Below are 24,190 nucleotides of genomic sequence, written 5' to 3'. Positions count from 1 at the left end.
GGCCGGGGGCGGCGCCGGGGCTGGCGGGGCCGGGCGCGGCGAGGCCCCGACGGCGGCGGAGGGCTGTGCCCCATGGCGCTGGCGGCGGCCCGAGCGCGGGTGCTGCGCACCCTCAGCCGCCCGGTCCCGCCGGGACGGGTCCCGGTCGCCGCCCGGCGCTGCTGCAGCGACGCGGGGGATCCCGCTGCGCTGCCGCCCGGCGGCTACGGGGTCTGGCAGGACCGGGCGACCCGCGACCCCGCCGGTTTCTGGGCGGAGGTGGCGCGGGGGACGCTGCGCTGGGACAGCCCCTTCCACACGGCCTGCCAGGCCGGCCCGGCCGCCGCCGCCGTCGCCGCCCGCTGGTTCCTCGGCGGCCGCCTCAACGTCTCCGGTAAGGCGTCCCCGGGCCCGCGCATCCCCCGCGCCCCGCCGCCCCGGGGCCGCCCCGCCGGTGCTACCCGCTTCTGCCTTCGGGCTGGCCGGGAGGTTTCCCGTGGGGGTAGTTCTCGCCAGCGCCCCATTTTGGGGGGTAAAAAAAATGAGGATTTCGGTTGGGCGGCGCTCGGAGAAAAATCTGCCGGGCGTTGCGAAACGCTGGGAAGCGGGGGAGAAAATCCGAAGCGGGGGATAACCCTGGCTGCGCCTCTTGCCCTGGCGCGGCTTCCCCGGCGGCCGCGCTTCGCTTCTGCGGAAACCCTGCCGCAGCCCCGGCGCCTGGAAGGCGGCAGCCCCGGCGCCGTGCCCGCGGCCGTGCCCCCACCTCGGCTGTGCCGCCCTCAAGCCCGGCCGGCGGCTGCGGGGCGATGCTTGGTCCGGGGTGGGCCGAGAGGAACCGAAGGTGGGGGGTTCTCTCTGAAATGAGGAGGTTGGTCTTTCCCTTCAACTTCACCACTTACAAGAAGGAAGAGAAAAACTTGCCGTGACAGTCGTAACTGAGTTTCTTCCTGGCCGTATCTGCCGTGAAGGCTCTTCTGAGCTGTGGCAGTGGGAGCAAGCCCCAGCCCCGTCTAGGGTACAACTCGGTGGAGAAGTTTTATAACAGGGATGTATGTTTCTTACCTTCATTTCCCATTCCTGGGAGAGTGATTGAATCACTGGTTCAGTGGTGCAGGAACTATAAGATTTCTGGCCACCTTTTTTTTCACAGCAAAAGAGCAAACCCTCCTCAGGTCTTCCAGAGAACGTAGGGGAGCGTCTCCTCCCAGGAGATGATTCCCAGCAGTTGACAAAGGTCTGCGTACAGCCCTGCTTCCAGCACCCAGCGACCAGTGGGATTTTAGCCAGACTTCTGTTTTCAGTGACTCCTGTTGAAAGGAAGATCTTGGCTGAGCACAGAGACTTTCAGGGATCTCTCACTTCCCTCCATAGAGTGGGATCGGCACTTTGTTCAGGATCTCACGTGAATCAGGTGTCTGAAATCCAGACGCTGAGCCTGATTTTAGATCGTGTCTTGGTTCTGGTTCTTCAGCAGGCACTAAATGGCACATAGTTTTCTTTGGATAGGTAAAAAGATGTCATAGACCTCTGAAACATAGATGCACAGAATTAAACAGTTTTGCTCTTGCTGGATTTCTTCTTTTAAAGCACAATGAAGATGGTACTCAGCCACAGCAAAGTGGCCAGTTATTTGAACACTGGTGACAGAAACATGGCAACAGTTCAAGTCCCTGATCCGGAGCATCCTGTGTGCCCATCTCCCACCACAGCTGGACCACAGGCAACTGAGTCATCTGCTGGTTTTTGCCTGGGGAGACCTTGTGGTAGGATTTGGGGGAACTGTGAACTTCAGCACTTCTGGGTTTATTGCACTGTAACTTGTGGCCAGCAGAATAACCCGGCAAACTACTGCACTTCCAAGCAGGACACTGGGTTCTTAGGAGCGTGTCTTACTGAAATGAATCTTTTCCAAGCATCGTTGAGGAGGCAGGAAAGCGTATGGAGAAACCATTAGGGTATAGTAGTAAGGGGAAGGTCACTAAATTCTGTTTTGTAAACTGAGCAAAAGGCTTTTGTAAGCCTAAGATCAGGAAGGCAATAATAGCATTTGGCCCTGGTTCACCTGCTGATTCTTACTGAGCAAAGAGCTAAAAGCTCTCACTTGGCTCAGCTGGGGCTTGCTGCAAGAGAAATTCCCTCTGAAGGCTAGTAGGGCTGCTCACAAGTAAGAAATGCTGCTTGGGCAATGAATCCCCGTTAATGTGATTTACTGTAGTGTGGCGCAATACGTGAGGGTGTTGCTGCAATGAGCTTGGAGGCGGGAGTTGCTGAGGGTCACACACCGAGCCGCAGCAGAAGAAACCAGCCTGTAACTGCTTAAAGTATTCCCCATTAGAGCTTTTGTCCTCCTGTATCATATTAGGATGGCCTAAGAAATGGCTTTATCACCTTTATTTTTATAGTATTGCTGCAAGAATTTACATAAAAAAATAAAAGACTTTAAAACAGCTGAAGAGCGCTTTTTCATATTTTTGAGATCGACAATTGTGATGAAATATGCTGAATGCGGAGGGATTTCTCCCCCTGCGCACCTTTAGGGGCTCATTCCCACACTCCATGTGGTGGTGTAAATCAGCTGTGATCACAGAGCAGCCGAAGCTGGTTCCTGGGCTGCAGTTTACTTAAACTTCACAAATTGTGACAGCAATAGGCAGCTTTCGTTGCACTTAATTTATCTGGAAAATGAAATCCTTCCCCACTCTTACAAATGCTTCCAGGAAATATTATCTGAAACTCAGCAATTTTTTGAAGGTTTTTCTCTGAGTTACACAGCACTGTGCCAGCTTGGTTTTTTTTACAGTTGTCTATTGAAATAAAGGAAATGCCTTTGGAAGATTATAATGAAATAAGTAAGCGTAGTTTAGGCTTGGAATTAATACTTTACAAGGTTAATCCCTAACCATCAGGCAAGTTGCTGCTGAACACAGAGACAGGTTTCTTGGGTGGATTCTCTCCAAGTTTCTTCAGGGTGAGTGCTCTCCCTAAGTCCACTTGATCATCCCATGTAGTTGTTGAGGTTTCCTCTGTCTCAAGTTGGGGGGAGAGATGCATCTTGGAAGGTGATTTTATACCTTTAAGTTTTAGGAGGTGTAGTACGCGGCTTGAGACATGTTCATCTTTCCCAGTTGTCTGGTAATGTGTAGATGTCTGTACTCTCTGAGTTTACCCTAGATCCTAAAGTTTTAGATATTTGCAGTTAGCCGAGATTCAGCTCTTCTGTTATACCCTGGAATAAAAATGTTTCACATGAGCTTTAATTAGAAAATTCAAACCATGCAGTGCTAAAAATGCAAGCTGGGGAAGACAGTCTGTCAGATTTATGTAGTGGAATGCTGCTCTGGGGAGCAAAAACATCAAAAGAGTGTCTTGTCTTTGTACTGCTGGGAGCAGGGTAGAGATTTGAGCTGGTTTAAGCTTAGCCAGTGGAGCTAAACTGAGCTGAATCAGCTGAGGCCTCTCATGGGGATGCCATCTCTAAGGCAGCTGTACCAATTAAGTATAATATTTGTGGTATTTGCATACTCCAGATATGGCAAAGGACAGCTTTAGCAGTGCTACAAATGCTATCACTTCCAGTGTTACAAATGACTAGCTAACAAATGATGTTTCACCTTAACGCTGACTTGCTGTTACACTTGACCAAGCTCAGTGTACGGAGCACCTTATATACGATCAGGCTTTGTTTAAACCTTTGTTTTCTTACAGTAAATTGCTTGGATCGACATGTTGAAAAGTCTCCGAACAGAGTGGCTTTGATTTGGGAGAGAGACGAGCCTGGCACTGCAGTGCATGTCACATACAGGTACGGCACCTTCTTATGATGCTTTATGATGCCTGGCGATATGGTGGGGTGGGGAGAAGAGCTGCTGCTCTGAAATTGGACCTCTGTGATACTGCTTTCTTCCAAGGTGCTCCAGCACATAGCACATGCAGTCGCAGCACCTAGGTTGTGGTGTCATGATGAGATAGCTCCTGAAAAATGGAGGCATGGTTGCACTGAGAAATGGTGTTCTTCCCTTGGGTTCTTCATGGAGAGAGCTCCCTGATCTTAGACACCTGTATAATGAACGTGTTACAGGGTGAGAGGTACAGTGGATGTAAGTTAGTGACAGCTACGGAAAATTTCAATTGAGATCTGGCATCATCTTCTGGTTATGGCATTAATCAGGCCTGCCTGTACATTACCTCTCTCTAAGTGGGGGCTCTTAGAAGAAAAAGGCTTGGTTTTTTCTCCGTGGCTTACGTTCTCACCTGCCAGTTTTCTTTTTGCTCCCTGAAAGCGTTCATGGGAAAATTTCTGTGAGCAGCTTTCGGTTTCAGCACAGCAGCAAATGTCTTGGTGCAAACATCTTGTGTTGATGGTCCATAGCATGATATGGAGTCCTGGCTGGAGGGAATTCGAAGCTCCCTGTGTTCCTCTTCCCCATCCTCGGTGCAGTTTAGAGCAACCTTGAGGGTGCTCTGAGTGATGCTGACTTGTAATCGCTGCTATAGATTGTAGGGTTTCTTAGAATATGGCAGCTTTCAAGCATATTTCTTTTCTCCCTGCTATGTGCCTTCATTTAGGAGACAGCCCTGCCTGCAAAAATGCCTTTTACATCAGCTGTCTCTATAGTGAGAGTTAAAGGTTTCGCAGACTTGTACATTCCTCAGTGCGTATTTTAAGGAGCCAGATGTTTGATCTGCTGGATCTCAGGGAGCCACACATTTGATCTGCTGGATCAGAAAGCAGAGGAGATGTAGGAAGTCCTGGCGTCTGACTCTTTCACAAAATGTTTTCTGTAGCTTGATAGTGGGGATTCCTGGAGCTCCTCGAGTCTAAATAGGTTCTGGTGGTCTGGTTCACCTCCAGAATTCGTTAAAGCTCCTGAAAACATTATTCATTGGAGTGAGGAAGCTGGTCAGCAGGGAGGAGTGGGTGTACAAATAGCTTTGAGAGGTTAGTGCTCCATGCAACAGAAATAAGCACTACCTGATGTAAAGCTGTGGAAGAAGTGGATTGGTTTTAATCTTGGTATTGTTATGTGACAGGCTGTGTAGGAAGCGTATTTACGATGTAAATGTGTTGTAACCAACAGGGGTAGCTTGGCTAAATGCTCTAAGTTTTGCTTTTGCCATTCTGGTGGTAGAAAAGAAGATGGAATTGAAGGTTTCTCCCAGAGTTTGGGGGGGAGGGCGTGTGTACTTTTACTGCTCTCGTCATGCCTCAAGTGTGAAACAGGGGCTAGGTCAGAGGTGGGAATTGTGCTCTGATTGACCTGAGAAGGAGAGCAGCCCATCGGATAGCACAGCCTCATCAAGGCAACTCTAGCCTCCCCGTTAGACTACTTGAAATGTGCCGAGCTGCTGCAGACTCTCAAACCATCTTCTCAGGATCTCTGGAGATATGAGAAGGCCTTTCTGACCAGCAACAGAACTGGTATTTTTTTTTTCTTGGCTATGCCAAAATGTATTTGGAAGAAAGCGTATTTTCAGCCTGTGGATTTGTGATTGCTGTGGCTCAAAGACAACTAACCCCTATCAGAAAGCTGAACCCCTCTTTGTGCAGCCTGACAAAGATATGGTAACTAGCAACCAGAAAGAAGAATGTCCAAGTGAAAGCCAAGTTGGCAACCTCTATTTTTGAACTTCTGCTTGTATTTGAGAGCTCTGTTCCTGTTTCTGCCTGATACTCTTGGTGAGACTTTGGTCCTCTGATGAGGTAAAACAGGTCACTTACTTAGTTCTCTGCTTATCTCATTAAGTCAGGAATAGCTGTGTTGCAAACAGTGATATATGAGTGTGTAGGCAAGGAAGGAATCAAAAGTTTTGCCTTTTCTGTGATCTTTGAGCTGCATTTTTAAAGGTTTTAAATGGGGCAGTAAGGTTTTCCAAGGTGTGTTGGCACTGACCTCCCTTTGAGGCTGAGCTTAGTTGAAAAATTTTTGCAGTAGCGTCTTGTTTTAGCCAGAAGTTTTGTGAGGGAAAGCATATCAGAAAAAAGTCGTGGCCCAGAAGCTGTGATGCTGGTTGAATAATCCTCCGAGAACCTTCTGTAGCAGGGTGGTCTCTGCACGTCAGCCTCAGCGTAGGACAGTCCCAGCGTAAAGAGGGAATGACAGGGTTGCTGGATATCAGGAGGACCCAAACTCTGGTATCTGTGGCAGAGGAGATGTGCCCCTTTACTTAGGATCTGGATGCGCTGTTAATGGGACGGCAGCCTTAAAGTTGTGCGCTAGGAAGGTAAAGACTTTAGTTTAGCCACTGCTTTATGGACCAGCTTTGAGGAAGGTCCTACAATCTCAGCTGGGAGGTGTCCAGGGCTTACATGCAGAGAAGTACAAGACACTGGTTTTTTGCATTGTCTGCTTTGCAAAGCTTGCTGCTGTGAGCTGCTTCTCCTGATGGATAAGCCTGGGTGGCACAAGGACAGATGTGGCTACTGGCGTGGGTGCTCTCACTTCTCTGGGGAGCTGTCAGGGGCAAGAAAACAGCTGAGCGCTGGCCCCGTTCCTGTCACAGCCTGCAAAGGAAGCAGGTGGCTGTGCAGGAAAAGGGCTGGAACACGCTTCCTCCTCCCTGAGGAAGGGAAAGGCCTCGATCAGTGGGACCTCCTCCATGCACTGGCAAGAAACGCAGCTACATGGGAAAGTGCTGTCCCAGCATGCTCATCCTTGGGAGAAGTTAGAGCCTCTGTTTGCCGCTGCTGCCCCACTAACCGCCGAGCTTGCAGTGGGCAGAGAGCTGGTGGGGCCGTGCCGGCAGCCAGCCTACAACCCTGTGCGTGCTTGTCAGCAAAGGGGGTTGTGTTTGTGCCGCTGAGTTCAAGGGCTCTCTGCTAGGAGAGGGTTCCAAACATCTCCTTATTGGCAAACGTACACAAAGCCATGGCTGGAGCACTGCAGTTTTGCTTGAATGATGATTGCTGCCCTTACAAGCTCAGTTGTGATGATCTTTTTCACTGCTCAATTTTGTCCTGTCTCTCTGCTGATGCAACTCAGCCTTTCAGGGAAAAAAGTTCCGTGGCCCCTCTTGGGCTTTTTCTCCCCTCTGGGTTTCATTTTTATCAAGTAGAAACTCAGCTAAGTGTCAAATTATCTCCAGTTTTGAATGGGAAGGCAGGAGAGTTGGGTTTTTTTACTGCTCTGTGACAACAGAGCATGCAACCCTCCTGGGATTTGGTAACTGCAGTCAGCAAAGTGGGGACAGATCATGCCAATCTGTTACCAAGAGGTCTGGCTCGCTGGAGGCTAACCCACCATAAACTTAGGGTAGGGCAGTGGTGAAGTACCAGTTAACCCACAAGAGTGTCCTGCTGTGAGCAGCCAGCTGAATTTATTGGCAGAAGGGTCCAACCCGGCTGGGAGTGTTTTGTCCTGCTCTGTGGATGTTGTCAGGGCCCAGGAACTTTGAAAACTTGCAGAGGAATTCCCCAACGTGTTGCTGAGCCTGGGTTTCAGAGGGCACTATATTATCAAGTGCCTTGTGTAAGCAGGCGGAGTTGGTGGCTGGAGCTGTTGGGTCGCAGCCTCTGTAAGCTCAGCAACAGGGAATGTTAAAGACAGCAGCTAAAGTTATGCCAGACCTCCCCCTATCCGACACGGGGTTATTTATTCTCTCTGGTGTTCTCTTGTTTACCACGGTCTCTACAATTTAGCCACCTGTGAGCCAGTGTTTCCTAGCACTGCAAAATCCCGTGGATATTGCCACAGGGAGCTGTGCGAAGAAGTGGACAGCAGTATGCGTTAGCTAACCTGTTTTTGTAAAGGGTTGCAGGCTGGGTCTTAATGGAAGGGTTTTAATTTACAAAGGAGCTCAGTCCAGAGCTCACTCTGGTGCAGAAAGTGTTGCGGGCAGAGGGAATGCAAAATTTCAAAATGCAGAATTTCAAAATGCAAAATACAAAGTAGAGAGAGGAAAGCAGAAGCCGAGGGGCCAGAAATTAGGGTCCTAGGTAGTTTTTTGTAGGGTCTTAGGTAGGTGAGAGAGAAGTAGTTGGACATCTTCATTAGCCACATCACAGCTATGCTTTTAACAAGCTAACGGATGGTGGTTCCTCAGCCCAAGCTGAAATGCTTGAAGTTGTATTTGAGATCACCATGAAGACCGCAGCTGGAAGCCCTGTGGGTACTTACCAGGCTGTGCAATGTGGAAAGCATTTCTCATTGACGGCAAACTCTTTTACTTCTTTCCAGTGTTGGCTCCCTAAGTTAAGTTGCAAGCAAATCCTGCCCAGGCTTTTGGCTTTCCCCATGCAAGGCAGCCCAGGGGCTTTTCACTTTCTCACCTGAAAAATGTCACAAGGGGTTTTCCTTACCTTGGGTTCAGGATGTCTGCAGGAAGGCTGGACAATGGTGCTCAGCTTAGCAGTTGAACCTACAGCCAAAAAGCCTCATGTTGAGCATTATATTTTTTAGTTATTCTCGCTAAAATGGAAAAAAATGTTGAGTTTTCCTTTTGGCGAAAAAAGGAAATGTGTTTTTTCTGTTTAGCAAAAAATGAGGGAAGTGGAGAGTTAAACTGAGCACTGTCACAGAAGCTGCAGTGAGGGGTGTGTGAAGAGGTTTTGCATTATCCTTGTGGCCAGAACATGGACCTGGGAAGAAGGGATGGGTATGAAGACCTACTGTGTCCCGGGGGACTTGAACCCACCTCTCAAAGGACAGTGGCCGCGGCACTGTGATCACAGGGCGTAGAGGCAGGCTCTGAACTCTGCTGCTCCACAGTAATTCATGTAGAGCAACAGCTAGGAGGTGAGATATGACGGTGTTGGGCTGAGAGATGCCCAGAGCTTGGTTGATTTGGTTTGGTTTGGTTTGGGTGTTTTACAATAACCTGTTTGGAGCATTTGACCTGAATTTTCAGATAGTTTCAGCCTGATCCAAACTATGGTTCCAGGAAATAAACTGGTCGCTGCAAGAAACGCTCAACGCAGCTGTAGTGCTGAGAGAGCAGAGAACACGGCTTGTGCAGAGCCTCCTAAACAGCCACTGTCAAAGCCCATATTCGGCATTGAATATATTAGGAAAATGTCTAGAAACACTTTGCAAAAGGCTGCTTCCCAAAGAAGGTATTGATGCAATTTTTTTGGATGTGAAAAAAACCTGTCTTCCTTTGTTTAGAAAGCTGCAGTCTGTCTTGCTGTGGCGAAAGATAGCATCAGGCTCCTTGGAAAAATGTTTCTGCCAGGCATCTCTAAAATGCGTCAGAGAAATGCCACGTGTTGGTGATGGGTTTTACAGGAGTCGTTGTTCCAGACATTGAATGATGGGCTTTGGAAGCACAGGCAGCGCTGTATCTGGGGAGGGATCTAGGAGAAATATGGTCTGGTAGTTTCTGAACAGAGATGTTGTAAAGATAGGGACAGAAGTGCTGTGTCTGTTAAATTAAACAGAAGTACTGGCCTGAACAGTGATCTGCTGGCTCTGTTGGAGGGCCAGCCTTGCAGGTCTTGTACTTAGAAGTGATACTCTTGAGAGCCGAGGAGATGCCTGTGTAAAGGGTGATGAGTCTCTGGAAGAGAGCAGTGTTAACGCTCAAAATCTTGTTTCTGGGCAAAAAGGAAGCACACCTTATATAGAGAGCGCCAAGAGTTTATTCTCAGTATAACTGAACCCTTAACATTCTAATCTTATTAGTCAAGACCTAATTATTACAGAAAAAGAAGGAAAGAAGTCCTTTTGTTTACCACTGCCACCACTTCTGTCCAGCGTCAGGTCCACATTTCTTTTACTGGTTGTTTGCAGTGTGGGGCCGCCAGTGCCAGCCTGTGCTCCATCTCTTGTCATCCCATGCCTGTTCTCCTTCACGCCATGTCCCATGCCTCCACTTCTCAAGGCCTCTTATCATACCAGGCCTGTATTTCTTTATGCTACCTCATTACGTTAGCCTCGTAAACCCATGATGGTAGCATAAAAAGATAAAGAAGCATAAAAAAAATTAGCCATGGTTACCTGGTCAATTAGAAGAATTGCTGTTGCAGCTAGACCAGGCAAAACAAGGCTGCAGGTAGGTCAAGAAGAGTTCAGACAGAGCAGCCATCACAAACTGCATTCCTGAGAGCTTGCAGACGTGGTACAAAGCCTGTGGCACGTTGCTTGCCACGGCACTACCGCGTTACAGGGCTACAGGTGCTGATTGCTCTGTCCCTGAAAGGAAACGGTTTTCCAGCCGGTCATGACATGAAAGAGCTACATGAAGGGTTTGCTCCAAGGCCGAGGGAAGTGAGGGGGCTGTGGGTCTGCAGAGCAAACCCAAGAGCAGTTCTGCAATGGGGTCACCATTATGAACGTGGAGGGGGGGATTTATGTGCAACCCAGCCTCTCCCTGCTCATGTTTCCTGCTGGCACAGGGGAAGAGCTGGATCTCCGCAGAGCTCTTGTGTGTGGTGTTTAAAGCCTGTCAGTGTGTCAGCTGCACCATGAGCAGGCACGTCATTGGGGTAAGATGGTGCTTCCCTCTGGTTGTGGAAGTGCAGGGTTGGGATGGGTAAATTCATGTGAAATCCATGTTCAGCAGCTATCTACCCTCACACCTGTAGTACCATGAATGGGTTGGACTTGTCTGCATTTTCAGTTGAAAGATAACATTTTCCGAAAGCAAGAATCTCCAGAATCTCCTCCATGTGTCATAATCTTTCACCTTCCCTGCTTATGTTCATTAATGCGCCTACCATCTCCCTGGCTTGCTTCGTTTGAAAAGCTAAATGCTATATATACTGTTCTTTCTCTTGCGCAAATGGCCTCATTGCTGCTTCCCTGTTTCTCAGCTCCACCCTGATACTTTACCCACTGAAGTGGTGTTCTGCTGCCTGGTTTGCTCGCTTATTTTCTCCCAGCTCTTACAATCTGCTTTTGCAGAGGATCTGCAGACGGTTGCACCATAAACTGACTTTGCAGTTTCTCAGCTGTCTCTGTCTAGAGGGGCTGGGCACTTCCTTTCATTGTGGCACGTTTCCTTCTCCTGCAGTGGCTCTGCTGAGATCCTCCTGTTGTCTGCCCAGCTTGCAGACTCTCTGTGTGCCCTGCGGCTTTGCCCATCTCTGGTGGTTGTCCTGCCTGCCCTCGCTGAGCGTAGTGCCCTGCTCCGCACCGTCTGATCGGTTGGCTGCACTGAAATCCTTTGGAGTGCAGACAGGCGGCAACGCGGTGAGCGTCGCTTGAGATTTTGCCTTTCTCCCTCTTCTTGTGGTCTGCAGAAGCAGTGCACATCTGCTCCGAGCCTCTGGCCACCCGCTGTCCTTCACTGGCAAGGGCTGAGCCCTTTTAGGGTGGACACTTTCACTCTAAGCCTCCGCTTCCTGTACCTTTCCTCTGTACCCCATGTCTCAGTGCGGGCAGAAGCTAAGTGAAGATACCCTCTCATCTCACCTGTCTCACCAGCTCCAGGGTGACAGCGTCTAGCTTGGTTCAGTGTCTGATATATGTTTTCAGTAGATGTGCCCTGCTACCAGCACACCTGCTGCGTGTGGATGGGAGGCAGATCCTTTCCCGCACTGCCCACTGGCGTTCGATGGCATCGCCTCTCCGCCAAGGGTGGGGCAGTGCTGAGCCTGAGGCCAGAATTGCTCTTGGCTCTTCTAACCTTCTGTGATGGAGGGTCCATGACGCCAAGCTTGGCAGCAGTAGCAGGTGGGAAGGGTAATGGCTGTGGTTTCCTCCTGCTCTGTTCAGCTAGATCTGTCCTACCCAGTTCTGCGGGGCAGTGACCCTGCAGGGTGCTCATTCCACCCTGAGACGTGTCTGAGATAAGTACTGGAAATGTGTAACCTGCTGGCATGTACTAATTGCCTGCCTGTTAGATAGCAAAACGTGTGTGAAGGAGTGAGGGAGTCGAGGGAAGGATTCCCGACACAGCATTTCTGCTAACTCTCTTGAACTGGAGGGGAAGCCTGAGTTGCTGCTACAGGAGCCAGAAGACACACCTGATGCGCAGGGATTTGTGGATTTCTTTGTTGGAGTTCTTGGCTTCACCTTCTCTCTGCCTTTGTGTCTGTTCCCCCATGTGCTGCACTGCCGAGGGACCCCCAAGGCCTTCCCATCTCAGCCTTTCAGAGCACAAAGGAGAAGGCAAAGTGAACAGATCCGGGTGTGAAGACTTGCTCCTTATTGTCTACCAGCTTGCTCACACAATCTCATTAAGCAAATGTTAAATTGGGTTTAATCATAAAAAACCAATGAGAGCTTCTGCCATCACCGTCACCGACTCCTGAATAAGCAAGCAAACCACGGAGTTGCTCAGAACAGATGCCCAAAGCCAGAGGTCTTCTGGCATTTCTGACTGGGAGAAGGAGGCTGCTGCTCTGAAAGCACTTGGGTATTTTCCATCGCAGATAAGTGGGTTTTATTTTGCTTTCTCACAACTGTCTGTATGGGGCTTGTTTTACTTCCTGTGCTCTGCAGTTGAGCAGCTTAGTTTTGTTTTGGCTCTTTAATATTTATCCACATTGAGATTTTTCTCTAATGCAGCATTGGATGAATTCTGGACCAGAGAATTGAATCATAGAATCATTTTGGTTAGAAAAGACCTTTAAGATCATCAAGTCCAACCATTAACCTAACACTGCCAAGTCCACCACTAAACCACGTCCCTAAGTGCCACGTCTACGTGTCTTTTAAATACCTCCAGGGATGGTGACTCAACCACTTCCCTGGGCAGCCTGTTCCGATGATTGACAACCCTTTCGGTGAAGAATTTTTTCCTAATTTCCAATCTAAACCTTCCCTGGCACAACTTGAGGCCATTTCCTCTTGTCCTAAATGTGACCTTTTACGACAAGGCACAAAACCAAATGTTGGGTGGGAATTTGTTATTGGCACGGAGTCGCTCAGTTCATGAACTTAGTAAAAGTAAGCAAAATAATACATCTGACAGACTGTGCAGTTATGTCGATAGCAGGAACGTGCATGGTCATGAAACGCTTGGGAAGAGGTATTGAATGTTGTACTTTGGGGTTTAGGCTGATCTCTAGCTGTAAAGGATTAGGAGGGAATTCAGTCCGGGGTAAAGCCACTCCGTATGTGCTTTCTGCAGGGTTGTGGTCTCTGCGGTGGCAGCTGTTGCCAGCTACTGCCAGAGAGCAGGCGCTGAGCACGCCTGGGCACCTCTCTGAGTTCCTGTGCTTCAGGGGTGTTCGATTTACTTGATGCTGCAGGAATAGTCTTAAAATAAATAGCACAAAGTGCTGTGGCTGGGATTCGAGGCTCGTTTTCCTTATCTTCCAAAAGATGGCAGGGAAGTGGTATCCCTCCAGCCATCACTGTATCTGTCTTCGAACTTTCTCTGTTGCTTCACTGCCCTCACAGTGCAGATGGAGTTTTTTCCTAAAGAAGATGCAAAGTTATTCTCAGCTCATGGTTTTGTTACAACATTTCCAAAGTGGAGCACTGGGGTTTGCCTATTTCCAACTTGCATTGATTTAAAAAAAAGATATAAAACGATTTTTAATGGACCAGAAACAACGTTTCATTTTCTTTGCAGCTTAGCCACCAGCTGAAAAATGGTTTTGTTTGTTTGTTTTTTCACAGCTATGGCCAGTTCTAGGCAATAAGGATGCTTTACAGCTTATTATGGAATGCAGACCCCCGAAATTCATTTGTTTGTGAACAGTTTTTGGAGTCCCTCGTAGTTTACAGAGCCCTCAGGGTTCACAGGTGACAGGTTGAAGATGAGTGTGCTAGGGAGTAGAAGATCTCTCTCTCCTCTGGGCCTCGGTACTCAGCAAGTTCCTGAATCCAGAGGACAATTTTCATTCCTGGCAGACTCTGTGAGTTTCTCCTCTGAGCTGATGGCTGGCACCAGTAAGGGGTGTTCTGCTGCCCCTCGTGAGGGTCACCTCCTTCCTTGGCGTGAGACCACTCCTTGCCTGGCACGGTTACCCGTCATCTTCTCAAAGCCCTTCTGCTGTAGGCACGCAGAGCTGTTCAGTTCACGACAGCATCTTGGTCCCAGATGCTGCAATCGTGTTGTCCCCCGCACAGGCATCAGAAGTACATGCAGGTACTTACACACAGACTGCTTTTTTGTTCCTTAGAGGGACGTTTCTGCTATTAAGTGAGCACGTCGCAGTGGCGAGCCCTGTGAAAAGAGCCTTTGTTCCTGTTCTCAGTGTTCCCGAGTTTCTCTGTGCAAGAGTGGCTGTGGTTTTACTTGGAGCAGCGTCTCTGTTCTGCGAGGCCGTTGCGCTTTGCACGGCAGGGTGAAGTGACAATGGAGGAATTCGGGCTGCGAGTGATGTGGCTTTGATGAGAGTCTTGTAAAATCTGCCACTCGCACAAGTGTCTCGGGGCTGCTGCTTTTCTTCTTTATGCATGCAAATGCATTGTTTACCCTTCCAATGTATAAGAGAAGCTACTAGTTGTGAAGCACTTCTGGCAGTTCCCCAACATAAACAGTGCTGGGAATCTTTGGACAACGCTTCCTTTTCATCTTGTGTTTATCCCACATATGTTTCCAGTAGCTTCTGATTGAGACTCGTAGGTAAAAAAAGGCATCAAGGATGGCTAGAATGGACACTGACTTCTGGAGGCAGCAGGATGGCCACTGGCTTGCTGGCAGCTCGCTCATCCTTCTGCAGCAAGCATGGCTCTCTGCCCCCCTTCTCTCCCCAGTGGCAGGAGCAGTCTGGCTCTCACCACACCCCAGGCCAGCCTTCTTTAAGATGCAAAAGCAGACGTGCCCTCTACTGCTGAGATGACCAGGTCCAGAAGTGATCGTGATGCCTCGCTCGGTTCAAGTTCATCCTTTTTTTGCTCCCTGGCGTAAAACAGGTTGTGCGGTCGCATGACAGCGTTGCTTCTGTGCCGCAGGGAACTTCTGGATCTGACTTGCCGTCTTGCCAACACCCTGAAGAAATATGGGATACAGAAAGGGGACAAGGTGGCCATCTATATGTCCGTGTCTCCCCTGTCTGTGGCAGCCATGCTGGCTTGCGCCAGGATTGGTGCCGTTCACACTGTGGTCTTCGCTGGATTCAGCGCGGAGTCCTTAGCTGGGAGGATCATGGACTGTAAGTAGATGCAGACTGGGGAGCTAACCCCTCTGGACAGTGCTCCAAGACATATCCCAATTCTGTGTTTCCTTGGCAGAAAGAGAAAAGATTCATTCTCAGCTGATGGGACAGTTCAGTCTCCTTTGCAAAGTACTGTGGAGAGCCTTTTCCTTAGTGGCAGATGCAGTATCCTCTGGCCTTAAAATACTTTACAAATTGCTTAACATTCAGTCTGTGGCTGGATTGCTGCCAGACAGCAGTGAAGCTGGAGGGAAAACCAGAGCTTAGGAATGGGGCTTGCTTTGTTCTTTTGCAGTATAATCGCAGTGTTTCTTTGATACTCCTGCGCAGGGCTAATTCTGCAGTCTCAATTGTGATACTGTGATTTATGTATAGCATTGGAAGCGTTGGCAGCCTGCCCCCGCTCTGTTAGCCGTTGTACCAACAGGCAGAGCTGTTCTTAGCCCGAAGCACTTGTAGTGTGATTAGGTAAAAAGTAATGCTAAAAATACCAGCAGAAGAACAAAATAGCAAGTGGCGTATGTCTTAGCAGTCACATCAGTTTCTTAATGGCTAATGTGAGGGAATAAGTCTTACAGCAGCTTTCATGCTTTTTTTTGTTTATTTGTTTTACTCGAGTTAATCTATAGAGAGGAAGTACATGTTTTAGTTATCCCTCACTTTTGGCCACTTGTGTGGAGGTGATGGGCTAAAGAGCCATTTCTCTGCTGCCACAGCTCTGTAATAACGTAGCATGGTACCATGTGAAGTGCTCTGCCAGAGTGCTGCCGTGTGCTGGGGCTTCCAGGAGATTTCCCCTCAAGGTACGGGTGAGTTTCAGAAGGCTGCGGGTATCTCAGAGCAGCAGAATGCCTGCGAGAGGCTGCCGAATTTGGTTCACTTCAGTTTGCAGTGGGCACTTACATGCAGCCCCAGAGAGAGGATGAGAGGGGGGCAAACGAGCTTGTTCGCTAAGGTCGTAGGAAGTCTTGCGCAGGTTTCAGCATGTGAGCTGTTAGGCTAAAGCAGCAGTTTTCACTATAACACAGGTAACTGGGAAAAAACTGCAAGTCGGCTTTGCTAGGCGGGAACGGAGGCATTTAAATTGCAGTGAGCGATACTTAGGCTAGACATTGGGAAAGACTTTCTCATGTTCATGACAGGCATTAGAGTGGACTGGCGGGGAGAGGATAGCATACCTACCACTGGAGTGTTTTAGGAAGATTGGACTGACAGCTGTCAGAAATGGTTTAGCTGGAGTGGACCCTGCCTTGGGGTGGGGGAGATGGACTAGAAAACCTAGGGAGGTTCCAGCTGCTCCTAATCTCTGTGGGTCTCAGATTTTAAAGTGTTTTTGTCAGTGACATTGACTGGTTTTGATTGATAGGAGTTCTGAGTATTTGTCACACATGCTGTCCTGTACATCATCCCCAAAAGGAAGGAAAGCAGGGTGCACGCACTAGCCTGGAAGAGAGGCTGGTATGTCTGCTAATTCTTTCTCTTTTTAGCTGGATGCAAAGCAGTTATCACCTACAACCAGGGCGTCAGGGGAGGCCGAATCATAGAGCTGAAGACGACTGTGGATGAAGCTGTGAAGAGCTGTCCAAGCATCAAACACGTCTTTGTGGCTCAGAGGACAGATAACAAAGTCTGGATGGGTGACCGTGATATTCCCCTGGAGGAGGTATGTTGGTGTTGTAAACCTTGCCTGTTTCCTCTGATGTTTCTTTGAAGTATGTGATGTTTACTGTGCTGGGGGAGAGAAATATGGTGCACTGATAAATGTAGGGACCAGCTAACACAGACATCTCTGAGAGACCCAATGCAGGGCTGTTCGGAACATGTACGTGAGAGTCTTGCTGAATGTGTAGAAAATGCACACACTACTATTTGGCTTTGGTCTTTTGTTCTGCTATAGGCTACACTGGGAATCGGCACCCAAGGAAGGTCAGACAGTCTCCATACTTGCGTATGTGTGCTGAGGTAAAAGCCTATGATGCAGCCACTGCACTGCAGGTTGGCACTCTAGTGTAGCCGCAGCAGACCTGCCAGCGATGACTGGCTTTTTGCTGCCTCTGGAGCAGGTTTTCAGCGTGTTCTGCTCTTCCCGTGCTTCCACAGTACCCCGGTGGGCTAATGGATACAGCTGTGTTGCCTCTGTACGTCCCTGCAGTCACCTAGCTCTGCAGATGCCCAGCGACATCCTGGATAACTCCTTTTAGGCCTGAGCGTTGGCTAGATCATCTTTCTCTCCATCTGTGCCTTTGGGATTTGAGTTCTGCAGATGAAAAGGAGATGCCCTTTATGGCATCTGGATCTTCATCCTCAAATGGATTGCCTGTATTTACAGTCTGCTAGGACTGTGAGTTGAAGCAGCTCAATCCATGTCTGATTCATCTCAGCATGGGCAGGGGGTGTGCTGCTCCATTTTAGTAGTCTTGCAAACACTGCTGAGATTAAGGAATGAGTGTTTCCTGAGACCCAGAGTGCACTGATACCATTGCTGCTGCTGTTGTACTGTGTTCAGGCACTCTGTTATGGTTTGTCATATGCACTGTCAGACTGGAAACTGTTAAAAGGCAGTGCAGAAATAATCAAGTACCTGGAGAGGCTTAATACAGCCCGTGGACAATGTCATGGTTACTCCATGATGGGAGAACAGTGATGGCTTGAGAATATTTAGAGCCTGTGCTTCCTTGGGAAGAAAACAGCAGTTGTTTTAGTGTGTTTAGCTGGTACACAGGGGACTGCAGCCTAATGCAGAAGTAGTTTTATCAGTTTGCGGGCAGCAGTAAACAGAAACTACTCATCGTAATAATGCCTGGAAATCCCCCGTCTGCAGCCAAGATAATTACTCCGGAGTCCCTGTGCTGGTCACATGAGATAGGAGCAACTACTAGGGTAAGTTAAACAGAGAATGCAGGTTTTATTTGGAAATTGTCTTACTCATTCTTACTCCACAAAGCACATTCTGACAATTTTCCTTAGTCTGCAAACAGCCTGAGTCGCTTTGGTGATCCAAGAGCTGAACTCGGCCCATTGTCAGTTGTAGTGTCTGAAACGTAACAAGAATTGAACCATTAATGCTGTTAACTCTGTCATTACTGGTCTTTACAGCAGTTGTGCTTTCCAGCTCTTGTGCAATGGCTTACTGCAAAATTTAAGCTCATGTTGTAATGGAGCATATGAGAACTCCATCTTAGTTTCAAAAACTGGCAAGTCAGCCTGAATTGGCAGTGCTGAAATGTCTGAATAAATACCTGAGATGAGCAGGAGTGCTGTAACTCAGAGGCTAAGAATGACATCTGACACTATCAACTCTTTGTATTTTATTAAGCTTTGTTTGTCAGACACTTTTAAACAACTGTACCTGCCGTTGATAGTGTTCACTTGTAAATACAGCGTGTTTACAGTGTATACTTGTGAAAAGGCAGTACCTCAGTATCTAGAAATTCCTTCAAAGAGCCACCTAAGAACTCTTGCAGGAATCATTATTCATCTAGGACAGTACAGAGCTTGAGAGAAGCAAGCCAGCTGTGCTTTTTTTACAGCCATATGTTGAGCATCTGGAACACACGGTGATTATTCCAAGTTTGTACATGGGTAAGAAAAATGTTCAACCTCATTCTGAAAAATCTACAGTCTGGGCAGACAAGCTCTCTGCTGCTACAAGGTTCAGTGACCAGAAGCATCTCTTTCAAAGCACATTATTTCCCCTTCCTCTGCTGGACTGAGCACACAAGCTGAACTAAAATTTTGCTCTGACCTAGTAGGACATTGCATCCTTCCTTCCCGTGGTTCAGACCAAAGGAGTGAGGAGAGGATCTCACCCACCTGGCCAAACAGTGCAGTATGAGGAGAGTGACAGAGGCAGGAGAGTAAAGCACTCTCCATCTCATGGGTAGAAGCAATTAGAATTTGAGGATCAAATGGGCAGGCCAGTCATCCTTTGGTGGGGCCAGGGAAGGGAGATGAACACGCAGTTTGACTGTAGCACTGCAGTTTTAAAAGGAAAAGGAAGATCTTAAACAGTATCCAGGGAGCCTTGCTGCTGCTGTCAAGTGTGGTTCATGTTTGCAGTCACACTTTGGTTTTCTACCAGCAGCTTGCAAAGCCTTGAAATGTAAGCTATGACCTACCATTTTTTTCCTGAAATGTTATTTTATCTGGGCAATTCCCCTTGACTTCTGCACCTAGCAGAGGTATTGGTGGAAAGGCTAGGTGCTGTGTGTCCACAGGAACCTTTCCACTAGGTGAGCACTTATAACCTATGATACAACCTTGGATGTTAGTGAGGGGGCAACAGCAATGGTTGTTCTTGTCTCTGGACACTGCTGACATGCTTACAGATGGAATATTGGTTGGCTCGATATAGCCAAAATATGTCATTACCACCTTTTTTTTTCATTAGGAGATGGCCAAGGCAGCTTCTGTATGCACTCCAGAGAGCATGGACAGCGAAGACGTGCTTTTCATGCTGTATACCTCGGGCAGCACTGGGAAACCCAAAGGAATCGTTCACACCCACGGTGGATACCTGCTGTACGCTGCTATCACGCACAAGGTAACTCAGCTGCATCCTCTGGAAAAGGTTCACTTACCTTCCAGCAGCACTAACGAGAGGGACTTGGACTGATGAGGGGTGCTGTATTCTGTGTTCGCTGCCCAATTGACTTACTGGGTGTAAACAAACTGAAGAATGTCTGAGAATGTGTAATTAATCTTCAGGATTTGTTCCTGCGGAATATAATACTATGCAAACCAGAGCCTAGAGTTATGAAAGGAAAGAAACTGCAGTGCTGCTACTTTTGCATTTTAAATATGCTAGTGTTGCAGGCCAGACATTAAAATGATGCAGCTGAGGAGATTCTGAGAAGTATCTTACTGGCATCAGTAATGTGGATATTACTGTAGTATTTTGCAGAGGGATGCTGGCCTTTTTTATTTCGGAGAGGATCTGGACTCTTAAAACAACCTCTTTGCATAGCACTTGTCTGAAGATCAAAAATTACATTCATGCTCTATGGTTGCACCTTTGTGCTGCTTTTCTCTGTGATCTAGGCTGAAAGTTTTCATCCTGTTTCTCATGAAAAAAAAAAAAGTCAAGGCACTGCTTCTTGAAGCTTCTAGTCTGAGCTCTGCATATGATAAGATAACAGTGAAATATGGAGAGGACTGCAGTGAAAGATCTCCCTCTGGCTTTAGTGGTATCACCCTGTTTGTAATCACATACAATTCAGGCAGAGTTTTTATCTCTTTAGGCTGACAGAGTTGAATTTTTAGAAGACTTGAATGTGCAAGTGTCACTTCTCTGCATGGAGGGTATTTGTTATGTCAGCTTTTCTAAGTCACAGTGTAATCTCCAAAGCATCTCTCTCTTTCTTAGTCCAGAAGGTAGATCCTGCACCCTGGTGCAGACATGCAGGGAGGCACTGTATGCAGCTGTGGTCCCTTTAGAGGTACTTCAGAGCCTGCGAGGGAAAGGCACTTGCAAAAGTAAGTTGAGAATTGGCTCTCCTAGGTAGAGGGATCAGCTGAGCTGTGTGGCCTCTGTGGTCTTTGCACACTCATGTGTGACACTCTTGTTGCACACTCGTGGGGTTTTCTTTTAGTTCTGATCCACTTTCTTTCATTTGAAACATAAAGCTGACTCAGCCTTATGAGTCAGGACCTCTTCACCATACGATAGAGGAGTTAGATTTACAGTGCGAAGCATCTTCCATAACCAAGACAAGATAATGAGTTCTCCAAGATCTTTATCTTGAATTTGATAAGCAGGGAGAGGGAGGATCTGGAAAGCAATATACTAATGGAGAATCTGAGCAGTTAAGAATGTTTATCAGAAAATGTTTCACGGGCACCTATCAGTTTCTCCAGCTTTCTCATGGAAACCTGTTGATATTGGTGAGGGGTTTGAGCCTCCAAGGCCTGCAGCTTCCCTGCAGTTCAGAGTCAGCTCTCGCATGTGGGCTGACTGGAGTAGGCAACCTTAGGTATCCAGGGCTCTGGGCTTTGGTTGTAGCTTTGTTGCTCCAGTCTGAGCAGCTGCTGGTACAGCCATGCTCCCTGTGCTTTTGCAAAAGCAGTCAGGAGCCTGGAAGCCCTGGTACTGGTCCCTCTGACTTGTTTCCTCACCTCGGGTTGGCCTTTGTACTGTGGTGTCCTATGTGCCTGGCTCCGCTTGCCCTGTGCACTCTCTTGCTCCCACCTGGATGTCCAGTCCAGCACCTTACCTTTAAGCTGTTTGTGCCTGCCAACAGAAAGTCAGCTGGCCTCACATTTATCTTTGCAGTACGTATTTGACTACCAGCAAGGCGATGTTTTTGGCTGTGTGGCTGACATTGGCTGGATCACGGGACATAGCTATGTTGTGTATGGACCACTCTGCAATGGAGCCACCTCTGTCCTGTTTGAAAGCACTCCGGTGTACCCTGACCCAGGTGAGGAAGCAGTGGGCAAAGGTTTGGCTAGACATGGCAGTGTGACAAAGGAGATTTAGAAACCTGTCCAGTGTGACCTGCCTGCTCAGGGGAGGTAAGCTCTGTTTCTTTGGAACATATGTCTATGACATTCAGGAACATCTGTGCATCCGGGGGGGGGGGGGGGGAAGTTGCCATTGGTTTTGCTCTTTACTCACAGTAGTCACAGCTTTAGCTTTGGCTGTTAACCTTCCTGCTGAGCATTTGCAGCGGTATGTCAGCACTAGACAGATAAAAAGCCTGGTTGTGATTTTGCAGGTCGTTACTGGGAAGTGGTACAAAGGTTGAAAATTAATCAGTTTTATGGAGCACCTACAGCTATACGCTTGCTGTTGAATTATGGAGAAGAGTGGGTGAAGAAATATGACAGATCTTCCTTGAAGACCTTGGGATCAGGTAAGGGGCATGAAATCTTCATCTGAAAAAGACAGGGGGTTCTAGCTGGTGAAATGAAGGTACCAGAGGAGCTCGGCTGACCAGATGGGATGTGGTTAAAAATAGATGGTAAAGCAGGCTCCCTGTCTGGCTTTTCAGATATTTTCTCAGCAGAAGGAGAAACAAACTGAAGTTGGGGCCATTGAACCTTAGTGTGATTGCCTGTTTCCTAGCTTATTTTGCGGGATCGCATTCTTTGCTGAAAAGATTTACCCAATGGTAGATGACATCACTTTGAATTTTACTGGCATAGATGACCCAAGCAGCATTTTCCTGCATTATTTAGGATTCTGGAGGTTCTTATACATGACCTGCATTGATTAGTTACTTTCATTGATATTTATTGCCTGCCTTTTTGATCTTTCTGGAAAAAAACAGTCCTCAGTTACATGAGTGCATTGCAGTCCTTTGCACATCCCAGTAAAAATGCTGTAAGCATTCTGCTTAAAGATCATGCATTCAGCATGTTGTGCACCAAAAGGGAGAATGAACTGCCTGCAACACCCCCCCCCCGCCGCCCCCGAGTCTCAGGCTGCTTCCTTTCTTATTTTGGTCCAGTGGGAGAGCCCATCAACAACGAAGCTTGGCAGTGGTTCTACCAGGTGGTGGGAGAAGGACGTTGCACCCTCGTGGATACGTGGTGGCAGACAGGTAAAAGGCACCCATGGACAAGCGTGGAGGGCCCTGACCATTGGCAGGTTGCTGGTGGGTAGAGAAGAATAGAATTAATACATTTCAATTTGATCCAACGAGTCTGTCAAAAAAACCCTTCCTGGCATTTTGATCAGCTTTTGAAACTCACTGGGGAGTTTCAGCACATAATAGCAATGTAACAGCATATAAAAGCAATAGCAATGCTGTTTTTTTTTCTTTTCCCCTCTAAATGTTCTTTGATATTTTGAATGCCAGAAAATATCAATCGGTTCTAGAAACAGGAGGCAGAGATTTAATTTCTGGGCAAAGCTGGGAGTAGGCAGTTTGAATTGGAAACCTCATTTTCAATTATTTATCCAACAGTACTGACTTTGATATAGTCTTATCATGAAAAGGTGTTTATAGCACCACATAGCCACAATCTGTACTTAGGTGTGCTTTGTTTCCCTTCCTGGGAACGGTCAGGGGAGGACGTAAAACTAAGCTGTGTAGTCAAAGGGACGTAGTGCAACTGCTCTGGCAGATTGGAAAGGACCGAGTGGAGGTGGGTAGGGGACAGTGTCTGTCACCCAGCAGGGCTGCCTGGGAGCAGCTTCTCCCAGCAGTGAAGTTGTACGCTCTAGTTGCTTTGGCCCTGGACCTCCGATGCCTCAAAAAGGAGTGTGCTTCTTTTTTGGCAATGTGCTTGGCCCAGCTGTGCGCATCAGTTAAGAATTGTTTTCTGTTTACAACCTGCTGGACAGAGTGACCGGCTCTCATAGATCCCTGTCCGGTTGGAGCAGAGCTGGTCCCTGCCTCCTGCCCTCCCTGGCCAGCAGCGGAGAGAGGCCGCAGCGCTGCACTCCGGCTGGGGCTGTGCTGCCTGGTGGGGCCCTGTGCTCCAAGGAGTCCTGCGGCTCCTTCCTGGCTCCTTCCTCAGCACCTGGAAGTCTCCTATGGGCAACAACTTTCCAGAGTTGCTAAAGGTGTCTTGCAATATGTTCTTCTCAGGTTGTGAACCACAGTTTGCCATGGAACTGTGGACTAAAAGGACACAGCACAGCTGCTGGTGTTCTGCCTCTGCTGAAAAAAAAGCCATCCCTACTCTTTAATTTCTAGCTGCACTGGGCAGAATTTTCATTCCCTTTCCAGTCAAGTTGCTCCTGATTTCATCCTTATTCCTGCTAGCAGGCTCTGTCTTCAGGATCCCTGTGGCCCATCTCTGTGTGATGAATTAGCTTCTGGCACACAACCAAGTTCCATTTAATCCAGACCAGACTTGCAGACTCTTTTTATTTTCAGTTTTGAAACAAAACAACCTCAGAATTCAGAGCAGCAATGTTAACTGCTATCTACTTCAATTACTGATCTCTTAAACCATCTGGGTTCTCACATGCTGAGCAGAAGGAAAGCTGACTGGTTAAGTGCTATATGCTTTCCTCCTCACTGCTCTGAAATAAAATACCGTGGAGAAGCAGTTGATTACTGTACAGTAACAGAGATGAGAAGAATCTTTTTTTGTCCTAACATTTTTTGCTTGTTTGTCTTCAGTTAACTGGTGCGTGCAGTGTCTTCTATTTCCTCCAAAGTACAGGGTTAGATCTTATGTTAAACTGTATTTCTCCTGGGTTTTTGGAGCAACAACTGTCAGGTGAGAGGTTAAAGAACATTTGCTGATAGTCTGTAAGTGCTTGAT

At 47.9% G+C, this 24,190-nt stretch overlaps 1 protein-coding gene across 1 annotated transcript in view; it reads left to right on the top strand.

Moving 5' to 3' along the window:
• The window catches only part of ACSS1 (acyl-CoA synthetase short chain family member 1), a 34,095-nt gene continuing 9,905 nt past the window's right edge, over nt 1-24,190 (top strand). The window contains exons 1-8 of the mRNA XM_075749511.1: nt 1-373; nt 3,685-3,781; nt 14,766-14,965; nt 16,456-16,631; nt 19,359-19,511; nt 21,240-21,387; nt 21,685-21,822; nt 22,420-22,512. Of these exons, the coding sequence (XP_075605626.1) occupies nt 73-373; nt 3,685-3,781; nt 14,766-14,965; nt 16,456-16,631; nt 19,359-19,511; nt 21,240-21,387; nt 21,685-21,822; nt 22,420-22,512 (1,306 nt within the window). The 5' untranslated portion in view covers nt 1-72. The remainder of the gene's footprint in view (nt 374-3,684; nt 3,782-14,765; nt 14,966-16,455; nt 16,632-19,358; nt 19,512-21,239; nt 21,388-21,684; nt 21,823-22,419; nt 22,513-24,190) is intronic.

The sequence above is a fragment of the Balearica regulorum genome, chromosome 3, assembly GCF_011004875.1.
Source record: "Balearica regulorum gibbericeps isolate bBalReg1 chromosome 3, bBalReg1.pri, whole genome shotgun sequence".
NCBI classification, from domain to species: domain Eukaryota; kingdom Metazoa; phylum Chordata; class Aves; order Gruiformes; family Gruidae; genus Balearica; species Balearica regulorum.
The sequence above is the reverse complement of the archived record's forward strand: the minus strand, read 5'-3'. Positions and strand labels throughout refer to the sequence as shown.